Source organism: Monodelphis domestica, chromosome 5 (genome assembly GCF_027887165.1).
Source record: "Monodelphis domestica isolate mMonDom1 chromosome 5, mMonDom1.pri, whole genome shotgun sequence".
In the NCBI taxonomy this organism is placed as follows: Eukaryota; Metazoa; Chordata; class Mammalia; order Didelphimorphia; family Didelphidae; genus Monodelphis; species Monodelphis domestica.
Window position 1 is genome coordinate 301,347,984 of NC_077231.1, and position 17,515 is coordinate 301,365,498.

The following is a 17,515-nucleotide window of genomic DNA, read 5'->3' on the forward strand; positions in this document are numbered from 1 at the left end:
TTAGAAATTTAAGGAGTGGGTATGGTGGTGTTCTGTTGTTAGTTTAAGCAGGCTTGGGGCTCAGGTTCAGAACCTTACATTAGAGACATTACCAATACCAAATACAACAATAATAAAGTACATGTATATCTGCATTTATATTATATTATATATCTGCAATAGAGCAAACTTTTAGCACCAAAACCTTAATTATATCCCTGCTAAACCACGTGATTGATCATATGTTTTTCTTCTGCATTTTTGCTCCCACAGTTCTTTCTCTGGATGTGGATAGCATTCTTTCACATAAGTTCGCCCTGGGTCATTGTACAGCTGCTAGTAGCCAAGTCAGTTACATTCAATTTTGTTATAATGTATAAGTCTCTGTGTACAATGTTCTCCTGGTTTTGCTCCTTTCACTCTGCATCAGTTCCTGGAGATCTTTCTAGTTCACATGGAATTCTTCTAGTTCATTATTCCTTTCAGCACAATAATATTCCATCACCATCAGATACCACAATTTATTTAACCATTCTCCAATTGATGGACACCCCTTCATTTTCCAATTTTTTTGCCACCACAAAGAGCTCAGCTATAAATATTTTTGCGTAAGACATTTTCCTTATCTCTTTGGGGGTACAAACCCATTAGTGGTATGGGTGGGTCAAAGGGTAGGCATTCTTTTAAAGCCTTTTGGGCATAGTTCCAAATTGCCCTCTAGAATGGTTGGACCACTTAACAACTCCACCAGCAGAGTATTAGTGTCCCAATTTTGCCACTTCCCCTCTAATATTTATCCTTTGCTGCCATATTGACCAGTCAAGCAGCTTACTTTTTAATGGGAGAAGACAACACTTCAAAGGGAGTTGAAAAAAGGACAAGGGAGCTCTAAGGGCTAAGGCATTTGCAGGTTGAGAAGGCTGCTAGTGAAGTCCAGAGTTTCAGGAGTGGGGAGGCAGAAGAAAAGAGAGTGTTCTCTATAACAATGTTAAAAGGCATGTAGCATAAGTGTTAATATTATCTGAATTTTACAAAGGAGAGAGCCAAGGTTTGGAAGTTGAAGTCACTTATCCATAGTCACATAACTAATAATTCTCAGGGCTCTTTACTTGGGGTCAAATCTTGATTCTGACATTTATTAATTGGGAGTGTATGGGCTCTATAGTCTGCTATCTCTAGCTTCCAACTTCAGAGGTTGGTTTTCTATTATTGTAAGATAATGTTAATATCAAAACATCCCCAACTATCCTAACCTTCTAGAGATGAAATTATATCAAACATTTCTTTGATAATTATTCCAAAAAGAAAATAAATGAAAATATGTAAATTACTTAGGTATGTCTTGAAACATGTAAAAGTTCATCTCATGAACATATTTTCATTTAATTTGGGAGGAAATTATTTATTTTATCTTGTAGACAATTTGGATTTTTTAAAAGTGCCATGTGTAGAAGATTCTTATTCTGGAATGTAGAATTCATTATAAAAAAAAAAGAGAACAAAATTTTAAAACTGTTTATCTGTCTTACCACTAGATGGCAGAGACCTACTGGGGAGTTCCCAAGTATTTTCAAATAAGTTTTTTGTCTTCCTGATGCCAAGTTATTGATGAAATATTTCCGAAAGCCTTTCCAAAGTATTTTTTAAAAGAAGTGACGACTTCAAGTTCTCAGTGCCTTATCAGGCCTTTAATTTTAGATTTTCTATATTACATTCTTCTAGATTATTGCTTTAGTATTAAAATTAAGTTATTCTTTATACCATAACTGGCAAATAAACTTCTCTTCCCATCCTTTCCTTTTTCTCTTTCCTCCCTTCCCATAAGACTGGGAGTCCTTTGAAAGCAGGGACTATTTTTGGCCTTCCTTTGTATCCCTAGTTTAATACACTGTCTGACACACAGTAGGCACTTAATAATTGACTGTTAACCAACTGACTCTGTCTTTTCTCCTCCCATCTTCTTTCTTCTCCTCTCCTTTTTTTCTGTTTTGGAAAAAATACCCCCAGCCCATGCTGCTCCCCCCACCCCCTCCAGACTGTAGTTGATACTGATCATTCTACCCTAGGAACACAAGTGTATCCTTTTTGGTTGTGAAAGATTACAAATGTCAGAGATCCCATTTATACTGTACTTTACAGATTATGAAGCATTTTTCTCAAACGATCCTGTGAAATCATTAGCTCAAATATTATCCCTATTTTAAATAAAATTACTGAGATTTGGAGAAGTTTGGGAGTTGATCAAGGTCACAAAGCTAAGAAGCATGCCCAAGTCAAATGTTCTATTCATACTACCATGTTTTTGTCAACATATAAAGATGCAAAATTGTAAATTTAACTATAATGTCACTTAAGTCCTAAAGAGAGGGAGTTTTTCATTTCAGGATTAATTATGAGCCTCTTTGAACAAACTTTCCTTCCTGTAGTTATAATATATTATATGAAAGTTAAAAACAGACCAGATAGAGATGGATTGTGCACCAAGATTGAAATTTTGTTTATTTTTGGGGGGAGTGATAGAATTATATGATTAAGTTTAATCATCTTCTACCAAGGGGGAAACTAGGTACCTTAATGGATTGAGAGCCAGTCTATAGACTGGAGTTCCTAGGTTCAAATATGGCCTTAGATATTTCCTAGTTATGTGACCCTGGACAAATCACTTAATTTCCATTGCCTAGCCCTTACTGTTTTTCTGACTCGGAACCAATATACAGTATTGATTCTAAAATGGAAGGTAAGGGTTTTTATTTTAAAAAGTCATCTACTGAGTTTACAAAGCCAGATGTAAGAAAGATTCTTGATCTTTGGTTTCCCAACTCTCTCCCTTCTTGAGCCTTAGCAAAGCCTGAATCATGTGTGCATGATGGGAAGGTGAGTCACTGTTTATCCTCAGCCTTACAAAATTGCAGGGTGAGGGTAGATGGTGTGGGGAGGTATGTATACCAGAAAAGCTTAAGGAAATCACTTACCATTGCTACAATGAGTCTCTGTTCCAGAGTCAAGGTGAAGAGGTCTGAGATGTCTCATTATAGCATCCTTTTGGGGTCACCTAGGTGGACAGTTCAGAGAAAATAAAGCATGAGTTAAGTATCACCTGCCCCCCCCCCATTCATCCCCATGTACACCCACCAGGCCCAGCAGCCTCTGAGAGAGCATCAAAGAATATAGCTGATGGTGGGGAAGGGAAGGTTCTGTAGCCCTAGAAGCTCTTGCATGAAACAAGAAAAAGGAATGAATCAACTCTCGTGGAGTGATGATGAGAAAGATTAAGATGAATATCATTGGCATTGATCAGTGAAAGGCAGTTCCCTACCTGCAAGCAAAAATTGTCTGGGACTGAATACAGCCAAGGTTCAGCCTCCACTAGGTCCAGGGAGAGTTGAGAAAGTCAGGAGCCAGGAACATCTTTGGGCTCACAGTCACTTTCTCCAGTGTCTCTGCAGGGGAAGTACTGGGTTGTTCTGAAAATCCTTCTAGTCAGATTCAAGAAAGTTCTCCTTCTGTGGTCTTTAGAGTGAGAGTTCTTTCCTATTATCACCACAAAGGACTTGGTTTTCTATCCCCAGGGACTCAGGGGTTTGGGTGACTTCCACACAACTTATATGACCTTGGGCACTTAACCTTTTTGAGATCTGGTTCCATCATCTTTAGTGTAAGAGAACCTCTGAGGTTCCTTCCAACTCTAAATCTATAACTGTAAAGGACTAATTGTTTGATCTTTGGTGATTTGCTTGGTATCTCCAACCCTAAATAGGGACTTGAGTCAAGAATGTATTTTTCATCCAGCTGTAATGAGGAAAGGGAAAAAATGGTTTGCAAACAGGTAGCAGTGAGGAGAGCCTGCCAAGAGGGACCTTGCCACATGCCATGGAATGATATAGGCTCAGTTCTGGAATCTGGAACATTATAAAAGTGGACACAGAAGGAACTCTGGGCTTTTTGGTTTCCTATTTCCAGGAGAGCTTGAAACTATTACTTCCTGGTGCTTGCCATCTGAAGTAGGGGTTTGGTTTCTTATCCCTGTGGAGCTGAGGCTACTGATCCTGTTGTCCAGTTTGAACAAGCCTGTCTACTATTTCATCTACTCTAGATTCCAGCATCCTGAGAGAGTGTTTCCAGCTGCTCTGAACTCTGTGTCCTGCCAGCTAGTGAAGGAAGACCAGAAGACCAACAGCCATTTTGGGCCTAACTGGCCAGGGTTGGTCCCTGAGATAAAGGGTCAGCCTACCTGATCTAAAGAAATATTTACCTTACCAAACTTATCTGGGAGCATTTTAGTCAGGTAGTAAAATAACTGGGGAAAATCTTAGAAAGTCAGAGTAGTGAATTAGGCAGCTGGATGACCAGAAGATACCCCTTTGCAGGGGTCTTAGAAGGGGGTTTAGGTTAGCTAGAAAATTTAGATTTAGGGCATCCAAATCCCTAATCCTCCCATCCAGCTTACTGAGATTCAAATAAAACCCTGTCTTTGTTTTTAACTGGTCTAAGAGTCAGTTAAGCGCATTGGGCCTGTGTGGGGAAGCCTGCAAGGCCTATCTTCACTGTGGGTTATCAAGAACCATCAAACCTTGATATCTCACCTCTACCAAATTACCATCAAGACTATTCACCTATTTCACAATGGAGGCAATGTAGTACTATAAGAAGTGCATTAGATTTGACTCTAAAGACTTGGACCTGAACCCTGACTCTGCTATTTACTAAAATCCCTGGTTGGTCTTGGGCAAGTCACCTTACCTTTATCTGCCTCTGTTTCTTCATCTGTAAAACAAAGGGGTTGAAGTCTCTGGCCTTCTTCATCCCTTCCATCCCTAATTGAATGAATTTATGAAGCCATGTCTAACATGGAGCCTCCCAGGTATCATGGGAGACCCTTGGAACATTTTACTAAAATTAATAATATTGTTTCTAAGTGTGATTTTATTTATGCCAATATCTATTACTTGAAAAAGATAATATTTAGGACAAAGTATCATGCAGAATGAAGCAGATGGGATTCTTGTTGAAAATTGAGAGGTGAACAGAATAAGTTTTTTTCCTGCTTTCCTCCAAATGAATTTTTAGAACCAGGTCCTTGAATTCAATTGTGTCCTTGTACTTAGGATGTACTTCTGGTTTGATTATGGACATGTGTGAGCATGTGATTCATTTACACAAATAATTAGCTGTGTATCCATATGTATATGTATAAAGAATATATGGACACAGATAGGACATGGATATGCTGGCATGCCTGGCTTCAGTATCAAGCTAGAAAAATTGATGGAAGGAGCTGGGGATGCTTAACCTCAATAAGAGAAGACATGGGTGACATGATCGATCTTTGAAGTATTTGAAGAGATGTCATGTGGAAGAGAATTTGACTTATTCTGCTTGGACTCAGAAGGCAGTGCAGAAAGCTGCATTTTAGCCTGATACAAGGGAAAAGTTCCTACAATTAGAATTACCCAAAGGAAATCCAAACTGTCTTGAATGTGTACCTCTTTCTCAGAAATCTTCTAGGAAAGATTGGATTCACAACCTAATGAGAAAGTTATAGAGGGTTTCCTCATTCTTGTATAGGGTAAACTAGATTGAAATGTCAAAAATGTCTCTTCCCATTCTAGGATTGTCTTTAATTGGGTTTATGGATTATCATTGCTAATCCTCCATGGAGAAGTGGGTTTCTAATTATCTTATGTTGTTGAGGCAGAGATATAATCCAGTATAAGGAATTACTGTGAGGTATAAAAAAGGTTAAAATACTCATTTGTATTTCATGGTATTTTTTGGGGGGGAGGGAGAAACATAAATCCAATACTTGAATTTTTTGTGCCTTAATATTAAATTTTTTAAATTTTAATTTAAATATTAAATTTTTTTTAAATTCTTAAAAGTATATTTTGTAATTTTTTAAATTAAAGTTTAAAATACATTAATCTTAAACTAATAAAACTTTGGGAAGAGTGACATACTTAAGTGTTATAAAGTCAAAAGAATGCATTTTATGCAGTTAAAATTAGAGAATGCAGGGGGTAGCTGAGTAGTTCAGTGAATTGTGAACCAGGCCTAGAGATGGGAGGTTCTAGGTTCAAATATGATCTCAGACACTTCCTAGCTGTGTGACCCTGGGCAAGTCACTTGACCCCCATTGCCTAGCCCTTAACACTCTTCTGCCTTGGAACCAATACAAATTGATTCTAAGATGAAAGGTAAGGGTTTAAAAAAATCAGAGAATGCAAATTTTCCTGTAGTCAATATTTTTATTATAATTTTCTATCATTTTAAGTAATTTTCTGCCTTTTGCAAATTTAATTGGTTATTTTGATTAACATATCCATTCTTTGTTGTATACTTTGGGAATATTTTTCTATAATCTCTGCAAATGGAGGTGATTTCTTTTGTATATGAGTCTTATGACTCCAGTGTTAATATGCAAAATTCCCACAGATTTTGCTAGAGCTAAAAAATTTCTCTATCAGATGTGAATTGGATACAAAAATAGGAATATAAAGTGCAATGTATAACATTAGATATCATTTTATAACAATCTAGCTAAACAAATTAAGGTAATTCTAAAACATTTAAGTTAAATAAAAAGAAAAAAATCTGATTTTATTTCTGAATTTTTACAGCCAGAGAAATGCAAATTTAATAAAAGATGGTATGAAACTGCCTGCCAAGAAGCATACCTGTTATATGCATTTTCTCATGAGCAAAGACTAGAGATGTGTCTTCTATCAAAAAGAGGTATGATCAGTTTTTATTTCCAAAATGAAGATTGAGTCAAGTGATTTTGAGTAATGAGTCTTTGTGTATATGTACCTCTTCTGTGTATATATACAGAAATATAAATATATACACACAGACATGTATACAAAGACATGTGTGTGAATACACATATTGTAATTTAATATAATGAACGAACAAAACGTAATGTTATAAGATAATTTAAATCAAAACACCTCTTCCCACTTTTTTCCTTGAATATGTGCATAGGCCCTCTTGTGGATCTCAGGAGAATGAAGTTCAAAACTAAAAACTATAGAATTAAAAAGAATATACACATATAACTGTATGTGTGTATATATGTATATATTCATATAGTTATAAACTCAATGTTTCAGAGACTTTCTGAAGTGCTTGTAAAGTAAATGTTTTCCAACATGCCAAAAGCAATTATACATTAAAAAGAAAGTCCAAGGCCAGATTGGAATTTGTTTTTTGGGTTTCAAGGAGCTATTTTTAGTGAAAAATTTCAGATTTCTAAAATAATACTAGCAGTTGTGATATCATTGAGTGGGTGGGTAATGCCACTCTTATTTCTTCCCACCAAGCCAATGTTGCCAGTTTATTTCCCCTAAATAGCCTTAATATTTTGAGTCTCATATTTGACACACTAATAAAAAGAAGTGGCTAGAGATAATTGCAGCCTTAGGGGCCATTGGAAAACATGCATTTGTCCTACCCACAATGTTGACTGTCATTTTTAAAAAGTCTAAATGCAGGCAATGTGTCACTCACTCACTTCTTTCTTTCTTCTATTTGATGTTGCCTTCTTACTTTGAGAGTTTCTAGACCCAGAGTGCTTCATTTATCCTAAAGCAAGCCCTGAAGCTATTAATCTCACCTTGAAATTTTTTTTCTTTTATCCCTAAAAGTGAAATGTCTTAATCCCCACAGACAACTTGCCTATGCTTTCTACAGAAGATGGCCTTTTCCAGAATTCAGAGAAACTTTTCTTACTAGGTATCAAATAGTATTCCGTAAAATGATTCAATTTCCACTTTCTCTATTGTGGATAAACACTATGCAAATATAGGACAAGTCCTTTTGGAGAAAACTGTAAGGAACTGTGTAAGTACTTTTGAATTAGGACTAATGTTTTTTGAATTAGAATGGTTAGAAGTTTCGAGGAAAGAGTATGATATACTCTTTAAAAAACTATAACTTTGCAGTTATATTTTGAAGTTCTTTGATGAAGAATTTTTAATTATCATAATCATCAGTTAGCATTTATGTAGTATTTTAAGGTTTGCAAAATACTTTACAAATAGGATTTCATTTTTACTGGAAGAGTTCAAATAAAACCTGGATAACAAAGTATAGGAGACATTATAGAGAGAAGGCATACATTGGTTGAGAGCTTGAATGATCCTCTCCACCTTTTAAGATTTCATGAATTTGTTGGATGAACCATTTCTGAAAATAAACCTTTCATTAATCAGGACTTACAAATGTTTATTTATTATATCAAAACTTTTGATATATATCAAAATCTTTTTTGTGGAATACTCACAAAATTCTGGCCACCCCCCCTTCAATGCTGACATAGTAAACACTTTAAATGCTTGTTGACTCATTACTAATCATCTGTGACTATGCACAGTGGTGACATCAGTCAGATTAGAATGGGAGACAGGGAATCAAAACTCTTCTCAGGAGTAGTGGAAGACAGTGCATATACATAGAAAAAAACCTATGCTTCTGGTTCTTATTGCATACTCTACTGGCTAAGGGAGATGCTACTTCTACTATTACCACTATTATTACCAATAGTTGCTAACTTTTATGTAATGCTTTAATATTTACAAATATTATTTTATTTTATACTTATTTGCCTTGGGAGTTAGAAGTTATTATTATCCCTATTTTATAGATCAAGAAAATTGAGGCATAAAGATGTTAAATGACTTGCCCTGGAAAACACAGTTCAAAGAGTGTGAGTCAATATTTAAACTTGGGTGTATCCTGACCCTGAGTTGGACCCTCTATCCACTGGGTCACCTGTCTACCCCAGTCTAGCAACCAGGTCAGAAGTCCATTTCCATGTACATGTTCTACTGCTAGGCCACTCTTCTGTCAGTTTTTATCTCAGGTGACAGAATGAACTCTTATTCTACTTTTAAAATGAAATATTGCTATTTCAAGATCTTGGTCTTCACACTGACTTTCTGGCATGCTCTCCATTCTCTTGCCAACTTTCAGATCCAAAACATACTGTTGTGGATCTTAATCTCCATATTCAGGTGAGAATCTCTTTTCCTCATGCTCCCCAAACTGCTTTTCATTCTCTACCATACTATTTATGACTTCCAGCTATCTCACTATTATATATATTGATGCTATGGCCACTTCTTTAAAATAAATTTTTATTGGCTTCTTTATTTTTATATCAAATTGCTTTACAAACAAAGCTATATATATATATATATATATATATATATATGTTATCTCTCATTAATTTAGTAGTAATATAGTCTATTACAATATATTTGTAGTATGGGATGCATATAGTATATAGTGGAGTAGTAGGAGCAATAGTAGTAAAAGAAGGATGAGGATGAGTGGTAGTAATAGTTGTAGTAGTAGTAGTAATATATTACCTTGCCTCTTGACAAGAAGGTAGGAACCAGATTGTAGAGGAATATATTAAAAATCCAGACTGGCAATTTTTATTGCAACCTAAAGACAATAGGAAACCATTGAGTGCTTTCCAAAGGGGTGAGATCTAGGTTTTAAACCTATTAATTTGGAAGTTGTGAGGAGAATAGTTTTGATAGGTAAGAGATTACATCCTGGCAAGGCCAATAAACTAGAATGGAGGTGATCAACTAGAGGACAGGCTTTGAGAATTGTGACAAGGAAATCACTTTTAAAAGACTGATATATATTAATTTAAGATCACCAAGGAATTCAGCTATGTAATTCCTAAATGAAAACTCAAGTCAGACGTCAACCTTTTATAGAGTTTATTTACAGACAGGAGGAAGAAAGGAATTAGAGATAGAGATAGAGAGGGAGAGAGAAAGGGGAAAGAAGGGAATAGGGCTTAAATACCCCTTCTGTTTAGGCTGGGCCAAAGGGCCCAAGCCCTTAGATACGTGGGGCAAAGAAGAGATCAGTCCCTATTACTCACGTGACCAAAATGGAGAAACAGTCTCAGAGGCCCCTACCTTCAGCTTCCTTCACAGAAAGCTTCTCAGAGCACCTCTCCAACCACTCAGAGCCAAAACTCTCCAACCACCCCCCTCAGTCCTCAGACCCCTCTATCTTTAAGGAAACCATCCAAGATCCCTCCCCTCAGTTCTCACATCTACCAATCACTGTCCATCAATTTCCCTGTGCCAATGGTGGCTCTAGCTTAACCCAGGACCGCCCAGAGGTCTGTGGCTTTGCATATGTCTGTTGGAGGTCATATTCTCAAATAATTAAATTTTGATCTATGCTGCAGCCCTTCCTAAATCCTGTTAGGACTGAGTGGGGTGGAAATTGTATTTTCCAAGACCTGATTCTGTCATTCCAAGTATCTCTATTGTATCAATTCTAAAATCAATCATGACTCAAAGAAATTCCTGTTCTGTGCTTAAGCATAGGTCAAAGCCATTGGGAAATTTCATACTTGGAAAATTTCTTACTGATAGTGTATTGGAATGTGAACCCCATTTGCATGGGAGGTTCCTTCTCCTCCCTTCTTAAGATTACTTTAGGACAGAAACCCTTTTGCTGAACAATGGAAAGGGCTTTGACCTACGCTTAAGCATAGGTCAAAACAGAAAACTAGAGGCAGAGTCAAGATGGCAGCCTAGAAGGAGCATAGACCTGGCAGCCTGACCAGAGCTTTGGAGATCCTCCATATTTGATCCAGCCTTCCAGGAAGTTTAAAACGCAGAGCAAACCCAGCCCAACCAAGCTGAACTTAATCCCATCAAAAATCTCCAGAATGTAGGGAAGCCCAGGCTCCCCACCCATCCTTATTGACTGCTAGACTTTAAGCTAATCAAAAGCCTCCATAGGACAGGGAAGCTCAAACCCCCAACATCCCTCTCCCAGAGACTACACCAAGAGATCTTCTGTTAAAGCTCGAAGAGGGGAGACTGATAGAAGTCCCCAAAAATAAAAAAAAAATGAGAGGAACAAGAGCACAGACAAATATGGGGAGTAAAGATGTAGTGAATTTGAGCAAACAACAGAAAAAGAAGAAAGAAACTACAATAGACAGCTACTACTCAGCAAATGGAACAGAGGGGGAGAGATCAGCAAATGATAAACCAGAAATCCCAGCGAATTGGATACAGGCTGTGGAAGAACTCAAAACACAACTAAGAGAGGCTGAAGACAATTGGGAAAAGAACTTAAAAATTAAGATAAGTCATCTGGAAACAGAGGCACTTGAACTAAAACGAGAAAATACTGTCTTGAAAGCCAAAATCAACCAGCTGGAAAATGAGGCAAAGGAGATGAAAGACGAGGTAAAGAGGATGAAAGACGATCTTCAAAGAAAAACAGACCAGAAAGAAAAGGATGACCAAAAAGCCAGAGATGAAATCCAATCTTTAAGAACCAGAATAAAACAACTAGAATCAAGTGACCTTAGATGGCAAAAGGACACTATAAAAAAAAAACAAAAAGAATGAAAAAATTGAGGAAAATGTGAAGCATCTCATTCACAAAACAGATGATTTAGAAAATCATTCAAGAAGAGACAATTTAAGAATAATTGGAGTACCAGAAGACCAAGACAAAAGAAAAAGCCTGGACATAATACTAGAGGAAATTATCCAGGAAAACTGTCCCGAGATCCTAGAACAAGAGGGGAAAGTGGAGATTGAAAGAATCCACAGATCACCCCCTGTATTTAATCCCCAACTGACAACACCAAGAAATTTTATAGCCAAATAATTCAAAAACAATCAGATGAAAGAAAATATATTATAAGCTGCCAAGAAGAAGCCATTCAGATACCATGGAAACATGGTGAGGTTACCACAGGATCTGGCTGCATCCACACTGAAGGACCGAAAGGCATGGAACACGATATTCTGGAAAGCAAGGGAACTAGGTCTACAACCAAGAATAAAATACCCATCAAAACTGACTATATTCTTACAGGGGAAAGTATGGTCATACAACACAACAGAAGAGTTCCAAGCATTCATAAATAAAAGACCAGACCTGAACAGAAAATTTGATGTCCAACCACAGAACTCAAGAGAATCATCAAAAGGTAATTAAAAGGGGGAGGGGGAACAAACAAAACAACAACAAAATTTTTTTAAGAGACTCAATTAGTTAAAATAATATGTATCCCTATAAGAAAAGAGGTCATTGGTAACTCTTAAAAACTGTTGCTATCACCTGAGCAGCTAGAAGAATTACACTCAGAGGGAACAGTGACAAACTGTATAGGATGAAAGGACAAGACATAAATAGGTATATAGATATATGCATGCATAAATACATATACATGTGTATGTATATATATATATACACACACATGACTAGAGCTAAAAAAAGAGGTTATGACTAAAAGAAATGGGAAAAGAAACAAATAGGGGTAAATTTATATGTCACAAAGAAGCTCATGGCGGGAGGGGGGAGAACATCGATACACTGGAAGGGTAAAGAGGTTGGAGATAGGAAATATTCAACTCTTATGTACTTTGAAACTGACCCAAAGAGGGAAGAACAATCCAATCCATTGGGGAAGATAATAGATTTGTGCCCTATAGGGGAGTAGAAGGGTAAAAAACGGACTGGTGAGGAGGGAAGCAGTACAAGGGAGGGAGAGGGTGGGGGGGAATTTTAAAAAGACCACAGGGGAAAATAAGGGAGGGAATAAGAAGGGAGGGGGGTAGAAAGGGAAGTAAAATAAGGGTGGGGAACTAGGGGAATGACTATAAATAAACATTGGTATAGAAGGAAATAGTGAAAGAAGAAAAGGCAGGACCAGGAGTAGAAATCAAAATGCTGGGAAATACACAGCTAGTAATCATAACTCTGAATGTGAATGGAATGAACTCACCCATAAAACGCAAGCAAATAGCAGAGTGGATTAGAATCCAAAACCCTACCATATGCTGTCTGCAAGAAACACACATGAGGAAGGTAGATACGCATAGGGTGAAAGTAAGAGGATGGAGCCAAATCTATTGGGCATCAAATGATAAAAAGAAGGCAGGAGTAGCAATCATGATATTGGACAAGGCCAAAGTAAAAATAAATCTAGTTAAAAGAGATAGGGAAGGTAATTACATCCTGATAAAAGGAAGTATAGACAACGAGGAAATATCTGTACTCAATATGTATGCACCAAATGGCAGAGCATCCAAATTTTTAAAGGAGAAACTAGAGGAGCTCAAGGATGAAATAGATAGAAAAACTATATTAGTGGGAGATGTGAACCTTCCAAACTAGATAAATCAAATAAAAAAATAAATAAGAAAGAGGTGAGAGAAGCAAATGAAATCTTAGAAAAATTAGAGTTAGTAGACATGGAGAAAAATAAATAGGGACAAAAATGAATACACCTTCTTTTCAGCAGCACATAGTACATTCACAAAAATTGACCACTTACTAGGACACAAAATCATTGCAAACAAGTGCAAAGGGGCAGAAATAATGAATGAAGGAGGGGAATGTGGCAAAGTGGGGACATTAATTCATTGCTGGTGGAGTTGTGAACTGATCCAGCCATTCTGGAGGGCAATTTGGAACTATGCACAAAGGGCGATAAAAGAATGTCTACCCTTTGATCCAGCCATAGCACTGCTGGGTCTGTACCCCAAAGAGATAATGGACAAAAAGACTTGTACAAAAATATTCATAGCTGCGCTCTTTGTGGTGGCCAAAAATTGGAAAACGAGGGGATGCCCATCAATTGGGGAATGGCTGAACAAATTGTGGTATATGGTGGTGATGGAATATTATTGTTCAAAAAGGAATAATAAAGTGGAGGAGTTCCATGGAGACTGGAACGACCTCCAGGAAGTGATGCAGAGTGAGAGGAGCAGAACCAGGAGAACATTGTACACAGAGACAAACACACTGTGGTATAATCTAACGTAATGGACTTCTCCATCAGTGGCGGTGTAATGTCCCTGAACAATGTGCAGGGATCAAGGAGAAAAAAACACTAACCATAAGCAGAGGACAAACTGAGGGAGTAGAAACACCGAGGAAAAGCAACTGCCTGACTACAATGGCTGAGGGGACATGACAGAGGAAAGACTTTGAGCAAACACTCTGATGCAGATCCTAACAACATGGCAATGGGTTCCAGTCAAGAACACATATGATACCAGTGGAATCACGCGTCGGTCACGGGGGGGTGGGAGGGAGGAAAAGAAAATGATCTTTGTCTTTAATGAAAAATGCATGGAAATGATCAAATAAAATACTATAAAATTTAAAAAAAGAAATAATGAATGAAACCTTCTCAGACCACAATACAATAAAAATAATAATTAGTAAGGAAACATGGATAGATAAATCAAAAATTAATTGGAAGTTAAATAATATGATTCTCCAAAATCAGCTAGTTAAAGAACAAATTGTAGAAACAATTAATAACTTCATTGAAGAAAATGACAATGGTGAGACATCCTTTCAAAACCTATGGGATGCAGCCAAAGCAGTACTCAGGAGGAAATTTATATCCTTGAATTCATATATAAACAAATTAAGAAGGGCAGAGGTCAATGAATTGGGCATGCAAATTAAAAAAAACATTAGAAAGCGAACAAATTAAAAACCCTCAGATGAAGACTAAATTAGAGATCCTAAAACTCAAAGGAGAAACTAATAAAATTGAAAGTCAAAGAACTATTGATTTAATAAATAAGACTGGAAGCTGGTACTTTGAAAAAACAAATAAAATAGACAAAGTACTAGTCAGTCTAATTAAAAAAGGAAAGAAAAAAAAAACAAATTGACAGTATCCAAGATGAAAATGGAGACCTGACCTCTAATGAAGAGGAAATCAAGGCAATCATTAAAAACTACTATGCCCAATTATATGGCAAAAATATGGCAATCTAAGTGATATAGATGAATACTTACAAAAATATAAATTGCCTAGACTAAATGAAGAAGAAATAAATTACCTAAACAACCCCATATCAGAAAAAGAAATTGAACAAGCCATCAAAGAACTCCCTAAGAAAAAATCCCCAGGTCCAGATGGATTCACAAATGAATTCTATCAAACATTCAAAGAACAGCTAACCCCAATACTATACAAACTATTTGACAGAATAAGCCAAGAAGGGGTTCTACCAAATTCTTTTTAAGACACAAACGTGGTACTGATCCCAAAGCTAGGTAGGCTAAAAACAGAGAAAGAAAACTATAGGTCAATCTCCCTAATGAATATAGATGCAAAAATCTTAAATAGAATACTAGCAAAAAGACTCCAACAAGTCATCACAAGGGTTATCCACTACAATCAGGTAGGATTCATACCAGGAATGCAAGGATGGTTCAATATTAGGAAAACCATGCACATAATTGACCATATAAACAAGCAAACCGACAAAAATCAAATGATTATTTTAATTGATGCAGAAAAAGCCTTTGATAAAATACAACACCCATTCCTATTGAAAACACTAGAAAGTATAGGAATAGAAAGGCCTTTCCTAAAAATAATAAACAGTATATATCTAAAACCATCAGCAAACATCATCTGCAATGGGAAAAAACTAGAAGCCTTCCCAATAAGATCAGGAGTGAAACAAGGATTCCCATTATCACCTCTATTATTCAACATTGTACTAGAAGCACTAGCAGTAGCAATTAGAGAAGAAAAAGAAATTGAAGGCATCAAAATAGGCAAGGAGGAGACCAAGTTATCACTCTTTGCAAATGATATGATGGTCTACTTAAAGAGTCCTAGAGAATCAACCCAAAAGCTAGTCGAAATAATCAACAACTTTAGCAAAGTTGCAGGATACAAAATAAACCCACATGTCATCAGCATTTCTATATATCTCCAACCCAGTTCAGCAGCAAGAATTAGAAAGAGAAATTCCATTTAAAGTCCCCCGAGACAATATAAAATAATTAGGAATCTATCTGCCAAGACAAACACAGGAACTATATGAACACAACTACAAAACACTCCACACAATTAAAACTAGATCTAAACAATTGGAAAAACATTGATTGCTCATGGGTGGGATGAGCTAACATAATACAAATGACACTCCTACCCAAATTAATTTACCCATTTAGTGCCATACCCATTGAACTACCAAAAAACTATTTTACTTAATTAGAGAAAACCATAACAAAGTTCATTTGGAAGAATAAAGGATCAAGGATATCCAGGGAAACAATGAAAAAAAATACAAAGAAAGGTGGCCTTGCAGTCCCAGATCTCAAACTATATTACAAAGCAGTGGTCATCAAAACAATTTGGTACTGGCTAAGAGACAGAAAGGAGGATCAGTGGAATAGACTGGGGGCAAGCAACCTCAGCAAGACAGTATATGACAAACCCAAAGATCCCAGCTTTTGGGACAAAAATCCACTATTTCATAAAAACTGTTGGGAAAATTGGAGGACAGTGTGGGAAAGATTAGGCTTAGATCAACACCTCACACCCTACACCAAGATAAATTCAAGATGGATGAATGACTTGAACATAAAGAAGGAAACTATAAGAAAATTAGGCGAACACAGAATAGTATACATGTCAGACCTTTGGGAAGGGAAATACTTCAAAACCAAGCAAGAATTAGAAAGAATTACAAAATGCAAAATAAATAATCTGGATTACATCAAATTAAAAAGTTTTTGTACAAACAAAACCAATGTAACTAAAATTAGAAGGAAAGCAACAAATTGGGAAACAATCTTCATAACAAAACCTCTGACAAAGGTCTAATTACTCAAATCTCTAAAGAACTAAACCAGTTGTTCAAAAAATCAAGCCATTCTCCAATTGAAAAATGGGCAAGGGACTTCCGGGTAATCATGGCTGCAATCTAGACGCCGCACGCTTCCTCTCCCCAGCACCGAACGAAATAGACTACATCAAAGGAGCATAAAATCACCTTTGGAGGAACAGAAGGACTCCCCAGTACCCCACAGAGGCAAAGGTACGTGGGGCTTGAACATTTCCACACTAAAATAAGAAGGAAAAGCTTGCACAGAAAAGTGAACTGAGCCGCCCTTCCCCCACCCCACCTCCCCCACTAAACCAGAGTGAGCTACCTGAGCGCTCACCGGGACAGCGAGTGAGTGGGGAGCGTCTCTGTCTGGGGGGGCACTCCAGGGTCCTTGGGATCTGGGGACTGCCAGGAAAAAACGTCTCAGGGCGCTTTCACTGGAGAATCCAGCGGACCTGGACTTGGGGCGGGCTGCGCTGAACAACGCGCGCTGATTATCTGGGTGGAGCTGAATACCTGGGCTCAGAGGCTGGGAAGAACTAGTCTGAAGCAACCTAAATTCACAGAAAAACCACTCTTATAACCCAGACCCCAGACCAAAAAGTAAAGGGAAATAAAACCACCAAAGGGATGGCTCACATGGCCCAAAATCAAGCCTCCAGGAAGAAAGGGAAAAAAGTGACTATTGAAAACTTTTATGGTGGAAGTACCCAAGGAAAAGAGGAGAATAAGGAGGAAATCCAAAAAAATTCAGAACACGCCTCCCAAAATGGAAACTATCAACAAGCTCTGGAAGATCTCAAACTGGAACTTATCCAAAAGACGGAAACCTTCTGGAAAGAAAAATGGGAGAAAGAGATCAGCTGTCTGACAGATAAGAC

At 37.1% G+C, this 17,515-nt stretch overlaps 1 protein-coding gene across 1 annotated transcript in view; it reads left to right on the plus strand.

The window, feature by feature from the left end:
• Nucleotides 1–17,515, plus strand: part of ZCWPW2 (zinc finger CW-type and PWWP domain containing 2) — a 335,386-nt gene that overhangs the window by 191,210 nt on the left and 126,661 nt on the right. Inside the window, exon 4 of the mRNA XM_007505209.3 lies at nucleotides 6,597–6,711. Within this exon, the coding sequence (XP_007505271.2) occupies nucleotides 6,597–6,711 (115 nt within the window). The remainder of the gene's footprint in view (nucleotides 1–6,596; nucleotides 6,712–17,515) is intronic.